General features: G+C 39.4%; 2 protein-coding genes across 2 annotated transcripts in view; one reads left to right on the plus strand and one right to left on the minus strand.

The window, feature by feature from the left end:
* Positions 1-3,608: 3,608 nt before the first annotated feature.
* Positions 3,609-17,053, plus strand: part of LOC134822523 (centrosomal protein of 162 kDa-like) — a 75,456-nt gene continuing 62,011 nt past the window's right edge. Inside the window, exon 1 of the mRNA XM_063833656.1 lies at positions 3,609-3,613. The gene's annotated coding sequence lies outside the window, so the exon portion shown is untranslated. The remainder of the gene's footprint in view (positions 3,614-17,053) is intronic.
* LOC134820511 (nucleotide exchange factor SIL1-like) lies at positions 10,851-17,052 on the minus strand. The gene is made up of 8 exons (XM_063830938.1): positions 16,918-17,052; positions 16,685-16,780; positions 16,326-16,497; positions 12,766-12,901; positions 12,483-12,639; positions 12,104-12,333; positions 11,601-11,767; positions 10,851-11,402 (listed from the first exon to the last, which is right to left on the minus strand). Exons 1-7 carry the CDS (start codon positions 17,045-17,047, stop codon positions 11,663-11,665), a joined length of 1,026 nt encoding a protein of 341 aa, XP_063687008.1. The 5' UTR covers positions 17,048-17,052; the 3' UTR covers positions 10,851-11,402; positions 11,601-11,662.

Raw genomic sequence — 17,053 nt, forward strand, 5'->3', positions numbered from 1 at the left:
AAGGGAACTTCGAGCAAGGTCAAAGCCTGGAGAATGTTCTCTCTACCTGAGATGGGCCTGGGTTGAGTTCCTAGTGTAGATTTTAATTGAAAGTGTTCCTGGTAAAGAATCCTAGGATTTACCAAAAAAGGTTTTCCCTTAATCCCTGTCTTGTCGACTGTTCCAAAAATTTGTAAGATATGGTTGAGTTTACTGTTTTAAGATCCTCGTAGGGGTTTTACCAAATATCCGCATTCTGAGCGCCATGAGCTGGAGCACTTGCAAGGAGTGCTGGGATGTGTCTGCTTCTCCTGAAAGTGTTCACTAATCTTGCGTCTCGAAGTTGAACGTTTGTTCGCCACGTTCTGAAAGTAACTAGTGGCTGTGACATAAAGCATCTATATGACAGCGGCCATGTTTAACCATCGGATTGTGAGTTTCCTGAAAAATTAAAGTTCCGGATTTATATTTGTTTAGGACACTCAAAGGGTTTTTCTTTGTCACTGAGTGTGGCCGAATTGGGAGGAAGGATACTGGTCCGATGGGTTTTGTTGGATTCGACCCATGCAAGTTTCTCCGCAGTTTGTTACCGTATACTCCGTCAATGGCCTGGAACAGTTAAGTTCTACACCGATGTGAATACCTAGAGAGTTTTTGAGGTTGGTCTGGAGATGTTCAGAGCGAACCTGAAAGTTAAAACTGGTGCTGTCAAGCGCTTAAAAATGCAGCCTGGGAATCCTAGAGGAATTAATCATTGTTTGGAATCCTAAGTTATCATTAGTCCAGACCACTTGGGGCGGTTCGGGAGAGGATTTTGTGGCTTAAAATAATCTTACTCAGAGCTTCAGAGTTAATATTACCAAATCTGTAATTATTACAATCGTTTTACCCGCAGAAACAAAATAACGTGTCGACAAAAGAGATAGTCGAGGAAAAAGCGGAAACTAAGTCCCCATTTCTCTCTACAAAACCTTTCTATTTTAGTCAGGTCTAATGATGGTTTACTGATCTTCCCCGTTATAATCTATAAAATTTTTCAATCCTTATATTTCTGTAGATAGATTAGAGGCCCTGTTATTTGGTGAAAAAAAAAAGGCGGGTCCTCTTGTTACCTCCTCAATATAAGTAAATACACTCCCTCTCCCCTCTCAAATTCGGACTGTAGCCGGGAACCACTCTTTTATACGGAGACTAATGGTGTGTTAATCCAGGTTAGAACTGCGTTACAGCTCAGTTAATTTAGCTGAGCTGTTGGAGAGCAGGTTGCCATTGTCCCTGGAGGAACTGGTAATTGAAGGGGACTCCCTTGACGATCACAGCCTCCAGTACATTGTAAACTCTCAAGTCTCCACTGACATCTCACCTTAGTAAGTAGTGTTTTACCTACAAGTGTTGTATCAACAACTTACAATCCGTCCGAGATCTTGATATATAACTTAAAAAACTTAAAAAAATCCTATATAGTCGATGGTGCTGTAGATGTGTCGAGGTAACGTCATCAAATGATTTTTATGTTAGATACAAAGAATAACTAAGATGAAACAGGAATTCTTATTACAGTCACTAAGTTGGCATACGATATAATAATATGACGTACATGAAACGCAGCGTTAACACGAACAAACCGCGCAAAATATGAAATATCTACAACCAAACCACATACAGATGGACCACACTCAGATGTGTGCTGAATTTTTGTTTCCCGATCCTATGAGCTCAAAGTGCCGAAGGCACAAAAAGTCAAGGACGTACGTGGCCCTCGCGCACTGTTATCGCCCACGTGACTACCCTGCGCAAAGTTATTTTTGCGCAATAAGCTGAATTAAATAATTGTTGGCGGCGCGCGCTGAACTGACCAAGTACATTATTTAAAATTTCCACCATGTACATATCCCCAGCTAGGCACTAATTGATAGCATAACTATCATTAGTTTGAGTTACTATTAAACTAGTTTGCACAGAATCCTGTCGGGTGTCAGGTTGCCATAAACAATAAGCATATGCATAACCATAGAAATGGTTACAGAGAAATAGAACAGCGATTGCAAATTCAATATGGAATTAATTAACTTGGTGGCGCCTCGGCCTGTCCACTCGCTATATCGGCATGCTTAATAAACATAAAAAAACTGGGTGCCCAGGTTGTATTGGATGTATGATAAAATAAAAATACGCCATCACGATGGGGAAAGTGAGCGGCCATCCACAAAAAAACGGCCGCATTTCTTGTTCAAGTTCTGCACGCTTACAATAATGTAAACAATTATCACGTGCGCCAAACACCACTCCAGGGAGACAATAAAGTCGAACAAATATATTTGAAGGCAGTAGGGAAATTTGATCGTGCGTGGTGTTACCGCGGCGAAATTCTTGTTTCAGATTACTTTAGATAATTAATTGCTACATCTGATCTGAAGAATGAGGCAAAACGGATTTGAAATGACGATGTTATCAAGCATTTTGTGTATCTCGTTAATAAAATTGATCGGGTGATAAATGATAATGTGACAGGGCAACCTTTACAATTAACCGGGTTATCTAATCCACCTGATCTGTAAGCAATCACCTGATCACACGTATAGTAATGAATAGGCTGCCGGACAGTTCTCGGTCATCGAGAAGCTACAACTACGCATTATTCAGAACTAACGTAAAATTCGAATGGCCAAACACAATCAATAACATTTGGCTCGATCCATTACTAACTATCAAATAAATGCGATAATTGAACCTTCATCGAAAAAAAATGAACACAAACAGTCTTTGATTTAAACATATCCTCGAATGACTGCCAAAAGAAGTCATACCACAAAAAGAAGTTCCTCTAATCGCCCATCGGGCGAATCTGTGTCTACTAGAAAGGGCAACTTATGTACGTAATTTGTTGGTCACTGTTCCCGGGTAGGTGTCAAATGTTTCGGCGGTAAAATAAGTAGTATAATTCCTGACCCAAACCATCAGAAAAACCGAGTTTCGACCTCTTGACCCACAGGGGCAACACCAATCCCAAAATAGCTGAAAATCCACTTTAAATCAAGACTCAAAATGTTTACCCCGGGTAGGTGGCATATGTTTGGGTGGTATCCAGGTTTTGCTTTTGGGGAATTATCATAATATGATGAAAAGGTCTTCGAAAATGACTATATTTGTTGAGCTGGTAGCGCGGTCACGACATGTCCATCACACCAAGATGTAGAAATTAGAATACCATGCTGACGAATACCAAAGCTAGAAGTTGGATAATCGCCAGCTTTTTCGACCCCTATCATTTTTAATTGCCAATAAATTTTTTTGTAACCCTATATACTACTTACTCCCGTTTGTTCAGTATGACACACGTTTTCAACAAACTGAGCAGATTACATATATGTAACTGCAACCAACTCACTGATTTCGGGTTCAACAGCTGCAACTTCTCCGCTATGCCCTCGTTGAAAAACTTGACCATCGAGAGGTAAGAAATCAGAGGTTTACTGTGTTTATAATTTTTTCAGCCTCGCCATAATTGTGAGATATTCGACTTGACTTGTGTGAGTTGTGTATAAAACAAACAACATAAACGTTTTGATTTGATAAGAATACAAATTTAATTATCTACAATTTATAAGTAAAAATATGAAAAACATTTATTGCAGTTAATCATATCTATCAGTATCATGTTTGTTATTGAGAACTTAAAGGATAAATGAAGCCCAAATAATTAGGTGTTTGAGGTGCCAAACGCTCTTTTTCACATATATGTTAAAAATCATCATTCATGTAAACTACGCATAAAATGGTAGCATTATATAATATTGGAACATGGTAGTAATGGTAGCATATAATATTGAACATGTGCCCAAGTGCTACGTTCATTGATTTTGTCCAGAGTTTACACATCGACGAGCTTTGGCTGGTGATCACGTTTGTCTTTTCTCTAGATTATTTCGAGTAATTGCGGAAAATAACTGAGATAGTCATGAACTAAAGGTCCCAGACCTCTCAGAAGAGTGTAGTGGTGGTCATGAACTGAAGGTCCCAGACCTCTCAGAAGGAGTGTAGATGGTGGTCATGACCTCTCAGAAGAGTGTAGGTGGGGGGCCGCGCCGTCGCTAAAATTTGGGAGGGCGTCTCTTATTTGGCGGAGCCCGATGAGTCATCTCCACTCCGTAACCCCCTGATATACCTTGTATCATCTGGGTCCAATGTTCTCCCAATCTGCCTGTCGCATTCGAACTAAACTCCAGGACCGAGAGGGTGTCTGTGTGAACGGTCCTTGCTTTGATCTGCACGAACATGGTCGTCTCCTCTAGTTCTCGCAACTGAACGTTGTGGTTGAAGGTCGTGTGGAATTGCGGATTTGTTCCCTTCACGTGTTTTGTTTTGTACTCCTGATTTAGTCCGGTCTGGGTATTGGTAAACAAGATTTTAAACGGTCGGTTCCGGCTTGATGGATAGAGGAGCGTGGTGTAATCTCTGATTTCCTGAAAAAAAAAAAACACTCACAATTAATTTACCTGTTTTGCAGTGGTATTTAAGCCTCAGTCTTATCGAGGGGTCTTTATCCTGAGGTTTTGTATCGTATATCAGAAAATCAAACTTATCCGTGTAACCAGAGTAGAGATCTCGAGTCGTCACAACATCCTTGAAGTCAAGAGCGAACTCTCCAAATTCTCGTTGTCTGGAATGCTTGTCGACAGACCACAGGTAGAAGCGGAAGACCATCGTCTGCAGCTGATCCATTGTGATATTGAATCTGAAGTTATGGGACCCCAATAAGGCTTGAAAGTTATTGCTGTAGCGTAGCATGGGGATGCTTATCTTTCTCTCTCTAGGATTCTTTACCCTAACGTACGCTTCCTTCTTGCTGATGCTGTCGTGGATCTTGTCTATCTTCCTAATCGTAATTTCTAGGACGCTGTTCCGATAAATTATATCCATTTCCAGTTCTGCTACTTTCCCTTCTGCAAAACGCCTTGCGATCTCCAGATCGTTTTAAAGAGTTGCGAATAACAAATGGGTTAGTGGGTCCACTTTTTGGACATGGTTTGTCGTCTTTTCCAGGTGGTTTAGGATCTTCAGGTATCGTTGAAAGTTTATTTGATGGATTTCGATGAGTAATTAGCGGTTCATCCTCCTTGGCAACTGGCTGAATCTGTCCGATTTTAATTAGCTCTGGATAAGTGTTCATCGGAATGTAGGTGAACTCTGTGGGGCCGACTGACTGCCATGAGGGATTCTTCTTGCAATACAGTTTGTAACAAAGCAAAACTAAACCAGCAGACATACTCATCCCGGATGATAAAGCTACAGCTACGAGTAAAAGCAGTTCCATTTTCCAGTTTTCCTGCACCAAAACGTTGATAAAATAAAAAATGAAAGCTGGATTGGTTTCAAAGAGTCAAATAAGTCGTCAAAAGCCAAAAGTAACCCTTGAACGGGGATTACGGTTATTTTATCACTTGTATGGCGCCATCATTCTAAAGATCGGATAGGGTTACCTGGGAACAATTTGAAGGTATGTTGAGCATCTTCTCCGGCTAAATCAATTCATTCCCGTCCAAGCCTTTTAATCATCCAGTGAATGTGACAATGGACGCAGTTATTCTATAAATTATCCTCTGTAAATTCTGTTCTTTGAAATGGAGTTCAGACTATTGGGCACAGGGTCAGTTTTAATACTTATATCTTGAGACTGGCATGAGAAAGTGGTAGTGACGTCCAAAGTAACAACAGATCAATCTACAAAACCAAAGAAACTTGTGAAAATTAACACACAGATTACACCACCACATATGTGAACGGTGGTTCAGTTAATATTGCCATCTACCTTGTCAAGAAAATTCATTAATCTCTGTACTAAGTCATGTACTTTTTTCAGGTGCTCAGGTGTTAGGGCGGGTACTCTAAACAGGTTGCAGAGTAGACTCAAGTTAACATCTGTATTCCTGACATGTTTCGTTGATGACGAACGCCCTAAAGTCCACACCCCTGCTCGGCATGTTGAAGTGGTTATGGGATAAGAACTATTAATCTAGTCGAAAATGATGAACTTCAATAGTTTCGATGTCGATCTAATCAGCTGATGTTGCGGTTTGAAAACATTAAATATTTATAAAACTTTGATTGTCTTGCTTAAATTTGATTTTCTTGCTATTATTAGCAAGACTGGTTCACAGTTCACACTAAAGTTGAACTGATTGATCGTTATTTAATTTTCACTAATCATTATTATCAGTTATGGTTAAACTGAATGTTTTAGTGACATGCGCTTTTTGTCTCTTTAAGTGTATAATTGAATTTTTTGTAGATAGAAGAAAAGAAAGTTTAATGGTAATCGGTGTATGTTGTACTTGTGCTATTTAAGTTGTTACTATTTTACCGATAACGTTAGTTCGTACGCACATGGTTTTGTAGATAAGAAATACATTTATTATGTATTATCTTATGACAGTAGGTTTATACCCTCAGTCCTCGTTACATAACTGCTGGTTTCAATTTTATAGGGCGAAGGGGGTTTTTCTCCAGCCTTAGTTAGCTTTAGTTTTAGTAAATTTGTTATGTTTGTTTCTACATTTTGGTAATGGTAGATGTTCGAATAAGTCAGATATCGTGTTGTTTAGTGATAAAATATTAAATTCTATGGATTACTCGGATAAGCTATATATATGTTTGCGTGTATGTTTTGCGGTGTCGATTAATCTGTACTTTTAGATTTAATATTAATATATGATTTTTACGGGTTTCCGCACCCGACAAACGAAACAAATTACGGCAATTCCAGCATTGGCCGAAGTTGGTTTACGTGTTGGTTACTGTATGTTGTGTATAATATCATCACATATGCTTCACCTCATCCGAGATGAGTCGTAGACCTGTTGTGCATTTAACACGTTTAGTGTTTAAAAGTAAGCACGCTTTGAATTTAAAGAGAAATGTTTGTGTTTTATAAATATTGTGCAACTGTATCGGGATGCAAATTTAAATGATATAAACGGTATGTTAAGCTATTCTGCAGTCCTTATTTATGAATCGAAAAAGGATTATATGCGTTTCTGAGACCTCTAGTTTCATTCGACTGCTTAGATCATTGAATTATGATGTTTTTAGCCAAAGAGTAGGGGGATTTCAAAATCTTACGGCTGGCAATTACGGACAATTAAATCGAATTTAATTATGGGCTGTCAAAGAAAGCCAATAATTGGGTAACTGGCAAAAGTCCCGCACACATTGGGACGTCCGCGGAGTTTCTCGATGTAATCCGACTTATATGACCCTAAATAACACTAATTACTCGGGTACACTTTTTCACCAGTGGGCATTTCCTCGGAATCAAGCCCTTGTTGACCGCACCCATTATTGCGACCCCGCCCCACGATAATTTTATTCTCGGCTTCTGATTGAGATACAGAACTCATTATGAACCAATGTGCCTAAGAATGCATGTTTATGTTAGTGCTATGAAGATACTTAGGCCTAAAGACTTAGTTTTTTGAGAATTCGCCCAAAAACCAACCCGATTTTACTATATAGCAGCTCGTGAGTAAAATTATTACATTTAGTTCAATGATATCTCAGCTTCTGTTGGTGCTCGAAGCGCTCATCTTGGGCATGAAAATGTCAGAATCAGCATATTGAGTGGGATAGAGCAATGGTTTGTAAAGTCTTCAGACGGTCAGGTTGGTGAGTTCTTAGGTCAATCTCAGATTTTACGCTCTCGCGAGTAGCGATTGAATGCACTATTTCAAGATCTCTCAGCTTCTGATTGGAGCTAAGCGCCTAAGCTGTGGGCATTAAAACGGTCAGAATCTCACATTGAGTGGGGGTAGAGCGGGTTTTAAGCCTTCAACTTCAGGTGTGAGTTATTAGGGCAGATCGCATTTTTTAACGCTCTCGCGAGTATCGATTGATGCTCGTACTTCAAGATATATCAGCTTCTGATTGAGCTAAAGCGCTCATCTTGGGCATTAAAAACGTCAGCAATCATCTCATTGAGTGGGTAGATAGGTTTTAAAAGTCTTCAGACTTCAGGGTGTTTGAGTATAGGTCAGATTCTCATTTTAACGCTCCTCGCGAGTAGCGATTGATGGCACTTAGTTCAAGAGATATCCAGCTTCTGATTGGAGCTATTAAGCGCTCATCTGGGAGTGCGGGCATTAAAAACGGTCAGAATCATCTCATTGATGGGGTAGAGCATGGTTTTTAAAGTCTTCAGACTTCGGGTGATGAGTTATTAGGTCAGACTCATTTTTTAAGTTTAACGCTCTCGCGATTGTCGATTTGCACTTATTTCAAAGATACTCAGCTTCTGATTGGAGCGAAGCGCTCCTCTTGGGGCATTAAAACGGTCAGAATCATCGTCATTGAGTGGGGGTAGCGCATGGTTTAAAGTCTTCGAACTTCAGTTGTAGAGTTATTAGGGCGATCTCATTTTTTAACGCTCTCGCGAGTACGAATTGATGGCACCTGTATTCAAGATATATCTGCTTCTGATTGGAGCTAAGCGCTCATCTGGCATTAAAACGGGCCCAGAATCATCCTCAAGAGTGGGGTAGAGCATGTATAAAGTCTTCAACTTCAGTCTTGGTTGGAGTTAGTAGGCCAGATCCCATTTTTACGCTCCCGAGTAGCGAGTAGCGCTCTCGCGAAACGGCTTAGTGGCTCAGTTTGGTAAATCGGCCCCTGGCATGTTTCTCGAGTAACCCAGGTCGATTCCCGACTCGTGTCACATAGCCGGTGGGGAGATCGTCGTCGACCGCTCAGCTAGGACCATGAGTGGTCTATCCAACCCCCAGTCCACTCAGCCGAATACTCCCGAGTAAGCCGGGTGTGAGGGTGTAAATGGAGGGCTTCCCCATTGCAGCAAAGTCTCGAGGGCGACGAAAGTATGGTACACACTCCTTACCCGTCACTGGCCTAAAGTATAATTGAATCCTTCGGCTTCCGTAAGGACTGGTTACAACACGTGGGGGAACAATGTGGTTGTTGGAAAGTCCGAAGTAAAAAAAAGGTTGAATTTTATCACTTCTTGTTTTAGCACTTATTCATGATATCTCAGGCTTCGGAGTGGAGATTATTTATAAGCGTTCTCATGGGCATTAAAAATAGTAGAATGATAAGATTAAGTTAGCATAGAGCACGGTTTTAAAATCTTCAGACTTTAGGGTTAGAAAAGGATAGGTCAAACCCCTATTTTAATGCTCCGCAAGATGGTCACTACGGGGCAATGGTGAAATAGTTATACGATGAACTTTATCAATCGCCAGGAAAAAGTTGTTTGCCAAGAATATCAGGGAAATTTTCCTAAAACCGCTAGCCCCGAGGAAACATGCCTTTAACCCTACTGAATTTGAATCATTCTGACCATCTTAAAGCCCATGATAAGCGCGTACTTAGCTTCTATCAGAACTGAGATATCTTTTAATAAGTGGATCAATCGCTACTTCGCGAGAGCTGGAAAAATGGGATCTGACCATAATAAACTCCAACAACCTGACGTCTGAAGGACTTTAATACCATGAGGCTACCCCCCACTCAATGTGATGAAACGGACCGTTTTTGATTTTAAGGCCCATGATGAGCGCTAAGCGCCAAATCAGAGACAGAACTGAGATATCTTGAAAAAGTGCGTTCAAACGCTACTCGCGAGAGCGTTAAAAGGAATCTGGAACCTAATAACTCAACATCCGGAAGGCTGAAGACTTTTAAAACATGCGTCTAACCCCACCAATGAATGAAGCTGACCGTTTAATGCCCAAGATGAGCGCTTTAGACTCCAATCAGAAGCTGATATAGCTTGAAATCAGTACATCAATGCGACTCCGCAAGAAGCATATAAATGAGATCTGATCTAATCACTCAACAACAACCTAAGTCGGACGACTTTAAACCATGCTCTACCCCACTCAATGTGATGATTCTGACCGGTTTAATGCCCAAGATGAGCGCTTAGCGCCATCAGAAGCAGATATACTTGAAATAAGTGCATCAGTCGCTACTCGCGAGAGCGGAAAAATGAGATCTGCCCTAGATACTCAACAACAAACTGAAGTCCGAAACTTTAAAACCATGCGTCTTCCCCACTCAATATGATGATTCTGACCATTTTCATGCCCAAGATGGCGCTTATCTTCCAATCCAGAAGCTGAGATATCTTGAAATAAGTTGTAATAATTGTTACTCGCGAGACTGCTAATTATAGTTAAATCGGGTGTTGGCGATTTCCTCCAACCTAAGTCTCTTAGGCCTTAAGTACTTCATAGCACTACTATAAACATGCATCTTAGGCTCATTGTGGTGCATACTTGAGGTCTGTATCGCAACAAAAGCCGAGATAATTTATAGTGGGGGTCGCAATATGGTGCGGGTCAAAAAGGTGCGTGATTGCCGAGAAATGCCCCACTGGTGAAAAAGTGTACCCGAGTAATTAGTGTTATTTAGGGGACTGCTAAGTGCGGATTACAGCGAGAAACGCCGCGGACGGGCCCCAATGTTGCGGGACTTTTGCCAGTACCCGATTACAATTAGGTATGTAATTTCTACAATTTTGTAGCACAATTTTGGAGGGCTGTGGACATTTTATGGTTGTAGATTTCAAGCACAACGTAAAAAACTTGTTGGTGACCAAGAACAAAGAACCGGCTTGTTCCAATCGCGTTCTGCGGGGTTATTCTGTGCGGTATTATAAAAACACGTATCAGAGCTAAGAAAGAGGTAAGAAAAAGTGATGTTAAGGTTTTGGGATATTAAGTTTCGGTTTTTGGAACCTATGCTAGTGAGGTATGCTCGTCAATGACCATGGGTTCATATTGAATGAAGTAGAATTTACCAAAGTTCACTTTCATAGGCATATATTTCCCTGGTTGCCCTACAAGGTTGTATATTCGGATCTTAGTAGTTGTAAATGTAAGTTAAACATTATTTACTGTTGAATTGTTCATCATATTTCATTAAACAGGACACTCACATACACTTCAACGACACAATCACCATAATGAAAAAGAAATTCATTAAAAATAAATACCCTGAAAGAAAACCATTATTCAAACATCAAACTCGGATTTATCAATAATGAAATGTGTGTTAAATAAATATAATTTATTTTTATCAATATTTCGAAGTAACACAAACTGAATTTTACTTCTTAATTAAACTTAGTTAACTTTAAGTTGAGCAAAGCGCAAATTCTTTCTATAATTGTAATCTACTGGATCACTTTGAAGTGTTATATATTACGTCTAGTACTATTCGAACAAGTATTCTTAATTAAAGTATAATTAACGATTAAAACAGAATCTTGAACTAAATTGAATTAGTTTCCATAGTCTGCTGCTAGTCTCGAGTGCACTGAATATTACGAAAGAATTTCTCTTATCTTTAGGCTTAGTTCTTCATTCTTCTCGTTATCAAACAAAATCAGCAACTGTTTTCAATCTTTCGGTGACCTGAGAGTTGGTGACGGTAAACTTAATAAAACAACAACAAATTTAATAATACAATGTATTTATTATGATGATTCTGAAGTGCACTGTGCGCTGTAGTGCTGACCTGGCCTGGTACTATCATTTTTCTGATGTCTGACTTGAATATAGGAAAATATAAGTGAAACTGAATTTCAATTATAGCTGTAAAGTTTAACTAACCGGTGATGTAATTTCCTCCGAGCACAACTGTTGCGTCCGGGAGTAGAAGTAAATGGTCTCCTCTACGACATCCAGACTGCTATTACTGTCGGACAATATCTCTGATACTTTTTTACCAATACCTTCCCCCGGGGCTTCAGTTGAGTAATAACCGCATCTGACTTCAACTGAAATGAGGTAAATTGTCATCAACTTTCTCGCCATTTCGCCATGTTAAAAATTCCGTAATTTTGCGATAAATGAACAGTGACCCACCTTAAATGTTAAGTCCTCACATGTCTAAATCTACAATAACCCAATAATATTATTAAGATAATTTGTTGCCAAAACCCAAAATTTGGTAGAGTCTCGGGTCGCCAGTGTCTCCTTTTCCGAACAAAAATAAAAACGATACCAATTTAATTACCATACCCTCAAAGGAGGTATAAAGACTGACGGTTGTGCTTGCCAGCACTGTGATAGCGTTACAAAGATCACTTTTATGAACCTCCAGTTAAGTTTACCTGCACGTCCTGCTCCAGAATATCGTTGTAGAAGGTCAGGATGGCTCTCTGGAGTGGACCCAGCGTGGATACCGCCAGCTTGGTGGACAGTGTATTGTAACCGTGTAAACTTTTAAAAGCGTCCAGTGCAGCTGGCATGTTCCTAACCATGGAGCTGATTGCGAAGATGGTGGATTTAGCGAGCTTCTCAGATTGAGAGAGGAGCCTGGATATTAGGGTCCCCAGGTAACCTGGGTTGGAGCTGAATTTAATTATATTCTCAGAGACATGCACATTTTTACAGTAAATAGTTTATCAAGCACGTGCAAGATCTACTTCAAGCAGAACAAACGTTGAGAAAACTATTAAAGTATTAAAAAAGATAATAATCCCCAATTACCAGCTTGAATGCAGTGAACTTGAACGGGCGGGTTACTCTGAGTAGCGGATGAGATGACTCTGAGAACAGCTTTATAAACTTCCTCACTAGGGTGGAACAGCAGTTCCCCTACTCGCTTCATCCATCCTTGTGTCACTAACAGCTGGCCGTTATCATACTGATGGTACAAGTAGACATTTACTGTTTTATTAGTTGTCTAAAATTTAAATAAATAATGATGGCCATTTATGGATAAACGTCAGCGATAAAAATTATAGTCACGACAAGAAAAGTCTGTTCCAACCTTGTGAGCCAAATCTTCTAGTTCCTCCAACACAATAATAAGAGAGGGAATGTCCGTGTCACTTGTTGAACTCAACACTGACATCTTATCTTTTAATACCTCTCCTTCCGTCTGCATCTTCAAGTTAGGCATCTCTCTGGAAAAATGTATTTTAAGAGAGATGTATCTAAGTTTATTTGAAATAGTGACGTTTTGGATTGAGTTAAATGAATTGGTGGACTATTTCTAAATTCATGGATATGAAACATCGGGATATCCCGAGAAATCCTGTTTGCTACAGACCAAACAACACAGTATCATTTCTGTTATTTTCGTATGCCGAAAACATATTTGAACTCAATAAATTTGGTTTTAGTACTATTAGCTTTGTTGTCCCATTTATTTGAGAAACTCAACCAATACTTCATGGACCAGGAGTGTTAACTTCTTGAATCTTGACCTTACATTGTTTATTAGCACTTGAAATCCGCGAAAAACAGTAAAATACTAAATTATGTAGATATCGTTCTTTTGGAACTTCATATTTTAACCTCTGTTTGGATGCACTATTATTAGAGCAGCATATTAGTTTAAAACTAACCTCCAGTGTTTAGCAAGTTAGGCAACCTTCTTACTTGGTTTAACTTAGTTCTATAAGTGATCTTGCCTACTTCAATGAACCCTTGTAATGTTATAATCAGTAATCTAGTAAAAGGCTCATGATGTCCCCGAAACGTGCGGATTATTTTCCGGTTAGAGGCCCTTTCACAGTCATTTGCTGCCTTGTTTCACTTTGGGTCTGTCGAGAGCCGTGATGCCCTACTGAACACGTAACAACAAGGCACAAAAATACGAAAGCAAGATAACAATTAACAATGATCTATTTTAATTTATTAAAGTATGCCAATTACCTTCCCAAATACCTTCCTGGTTGTAGCTAATTATTGCAGCAAACATTTTCATTGGCTCCTAAAGTGAGTCCGCTTCCCAATTGGTTATTGGGACTGGCACGAACAACCAGCGTAGAACCAGACCAATTGTTACTAAACATATTACATATTATAATTTGTCTCACGTTGTGCATTTCCTAATAGTGGTAAATTGGCTACAATCACTCACAGCGTGGGACAAATTATATTGGCTATTAAAATCCTCACAAAATTAAATGTTGTAAAACGAATATGTCAAACAATGTCAACTATCAATTGCAAATGATTAAGCGTTCAAAATTCTACCAGATTGTAGGAAGTCATGAATATTGTTAAGGAAATTATTCGAGCTCATCCATTCGTTTGGGTTACCTTCAGCCCGGTACCTAATTAACAGCGAGTTTATTGCTGGCCCCTGAATCTTGATTTGTGAAAGGGATGGCAGGCGATACTTCTTGGACTAATTCGCGCGTACAGTAAGAGACCATTGCGCACTTTGAATGTTTGTAGAACAGCGAGATCCTGAAGTATTTGCCCTATTGATCATGCCCATAAAAAGCTAACTGAACCCGATATTTTACAGTGAAATTTTCAATCTGCAAAGGGAAGATTGCCACGTTTTTAGCCATCTGTACCCTAAAATTGTCAGGGTTCTTAAACCGCAACGAAGTGCAGCAAATCGACCAACTTGACTCAAACTCTCGCATAACCTTCTCAAAATCACACAAGTCAACTTACCTTAACTCGATTATTACGACGGTTTTATTAACGACCGGTTAAAATATGGTTCGGGAAAAATATGGCAAATTGCTCAAAACCCTCCACATTTTCCGGACGCCATTTACCGGTCCAACCGTTCAATTTTAGATTCAAAAATTTTGTCTCAGATGTAAATTTCCTGTTGAGAGATAAGCAAGTTACGAAATTTTCGCATTGCTAAAAACTTGTGAAACAAGTCGAATTATCAATTAATTGTTGAAAGTAGAACATAATAATGACTCGTGGTTAATCAAACTAGATGGAAAATAATGTTTAACATTTGAAGCGTAACAACCTCATCGATATTAAGAATAAGGGAGAGCGGGTTAGTCTTCAAATTAGTGTAATCATCTTCCGTTATCCTTCATCTGATCATCCCTTTCATCAGTTTTAATTAATTCTATTTTAATTTAAAACTGTTACTTTACTTTGAGTCCTATTGTCATTATGTAGAGATAGTCAGATCCTAAGAAATTAAAAATTGGCCTATTTAAATCAAAGATTTGACAATAAGGATTATGACAAAAATTGGGCCAAAGAAGTGGAATTTTTGCAATTGTAGCCAAGAAGTCGAAAACCTAACAACAAGTGTCCCAATAGGCTTCTTTAGTGAAATATAAGACAATGAATTAAAATATGAGCACCCCAAAATACCCCGTGGAACCCTAAAAGCTGAGTATAGGCGGGTTTAATTAACGACCGTGAAAAATGTGGTTCGGGAAAAATATGGCGAAATTACCCTAAACCCACCACTTTATCCCGGTCATAATAATCCCGAGTAAGGTTATCAGAATATCGTGGAAACACCAGGATGCTGATGATCCTAAGAAAGGCGGTGATGGCGACAAAAACTTTAAAATTGTGCCATTCACTATTGGAGCTTTGGAGGAATCTCACGATACATGCTAACCATGATTTGCTACGACACCATAATTGGGCTTTCTGGACGATTCTCATGACGTCAGCACTGAGGGTCGAGGGGGGTTGAAATGCTGACGGGGGGAGGGGGGACTGGAGTCTTGCTGACGTCAGCAGAAATACCTGAATTTTTGTGCAAACATTTGTGTTTCAAATCAAAGTTATTAACAATAACTTCACTAATTTCCTTAATATTAGTACTTCGGTGAACTGAACTCTGTTGACCACCTATTCAAACAATCAAGTTTCCCTGTCTACACCCTTGCCCCCTTACCCAACAACACCCCCTCTCCCCGTCTGCATTTCAAAACATCCTCCTTGACCGGGAGGATAAGTAGCAAGTATAGGGGTTTGAGGGGGGGAAAACGGGGGAGGGGTCGCTCAAAGCGACAGGGGGAGGGGAGGGGTAAAATTTGCCAAAATCTTGCTGACGTCATATGTGAACGATCCCATAGTGCGGATCTATGTTATATAATTAAGTTACTGTCAACCCAATCACCTGATCATATGTAATCAATCAACTTCTTTATGCTTGATATGTATCTCGGTCATCTGAGTAACTAGAGCTCCCATTTTTTTCAGGGTAAGTGTATTTTTAAGAAGCCAAACACAATGCATTACAATTTGACTCGATCAAATCGTCCAAAATATCTCTAAACCGCGAAAAATTGACGATTATTCGGGAAAAAATGTGAATGAGTGATAATAGCAGGTCATTCCAGAAGGAATTATTTCAATTGGGCACTCAGTGACTGAGAAATAGGCCCCAACGTATATTTCCGTATATTGCCAAATAAAGGGGGATTCTGCTCCAGAGTAGAAACGAAGGGGACGGAAATTTTAACTGCAGGTGCATCGGAATCAACAAGAAGAACAAACTGTTAAGGAGATTGCCTTATATACATTATACTTACCAAGTACCAACATTTTTCGAACCATTTAATATGTTCTGACGCTGGTTTTAAGAATACTTACTTCTTGAGCTCCTCAATTGTTCTGAATCTTCCAGATAAGGTTTCGGACGAATCATCCGAGTTTGCAGCCCGTTTCAAACCTTCTTCTAATTTTTCGACATCTAAACTATCGTCAACTATCCCAAGATCTACTATGCTGGCATCTTTAATTGCCAGTCTGTTTTCTCCGACCCCTGTAGAGAAACTTTTCAAATTCTAATAAACACGAAATACAAACATACAGTTAAACAACATTGGTCAATGGTGCGAAGGAGTTAAGATAAAGAGAACTGGGTCAAATGTACAAATATACATTATACATACAAGTGTTGGAATTTGGAAAAGAGCATATCTTTTCGAAATTTCCACATAAATTCTAACCTGATGATTCAGAATCCTCCTTCGATAACTTTTTGGCTTCTTTTCTACCAGTTTCCAAGTTCATTCTCACGTGTAGCCCTTTGCCAATTGACTGACCTACGTATTTTGATTTTAGACGGTAAGCAACGCAGCATGAAATTTCAATTACAATGATAGAGTGAACTGGCTCTTAGAGAAAGAAAAACAATTAAAATTGAGCCCAATTATAGGTCGGTTCTAAACTGCGAACTAACCTTCTTTGATATCTGCCCATTCACTCGTTGCAACAAATTTCTCGATAACATCGTCTGATTCATCAAGAAGAGGTGTCACTGATACCCATGTCCAGAGGAATAAAATCGTAGTCAACAGTTTTAAATTCATAGCTTT

Source organism: Bolinopsis microptera, chromosome 1 (genome assembly GCF_026151205.1).
Source record: "Bolinopsis microptera isolate Bmic1 chromosome 1, MBARI_Bmic_1.0, whole genome shotgun sequence".
In the NCBI taxonomy this organism is placed as follows: Eukaryota; Metazoa; Ctenophora; class Tentaculata; order Lobata; family Bolinopsidae; genus Bolinopsis; species Bolinopsis microptera.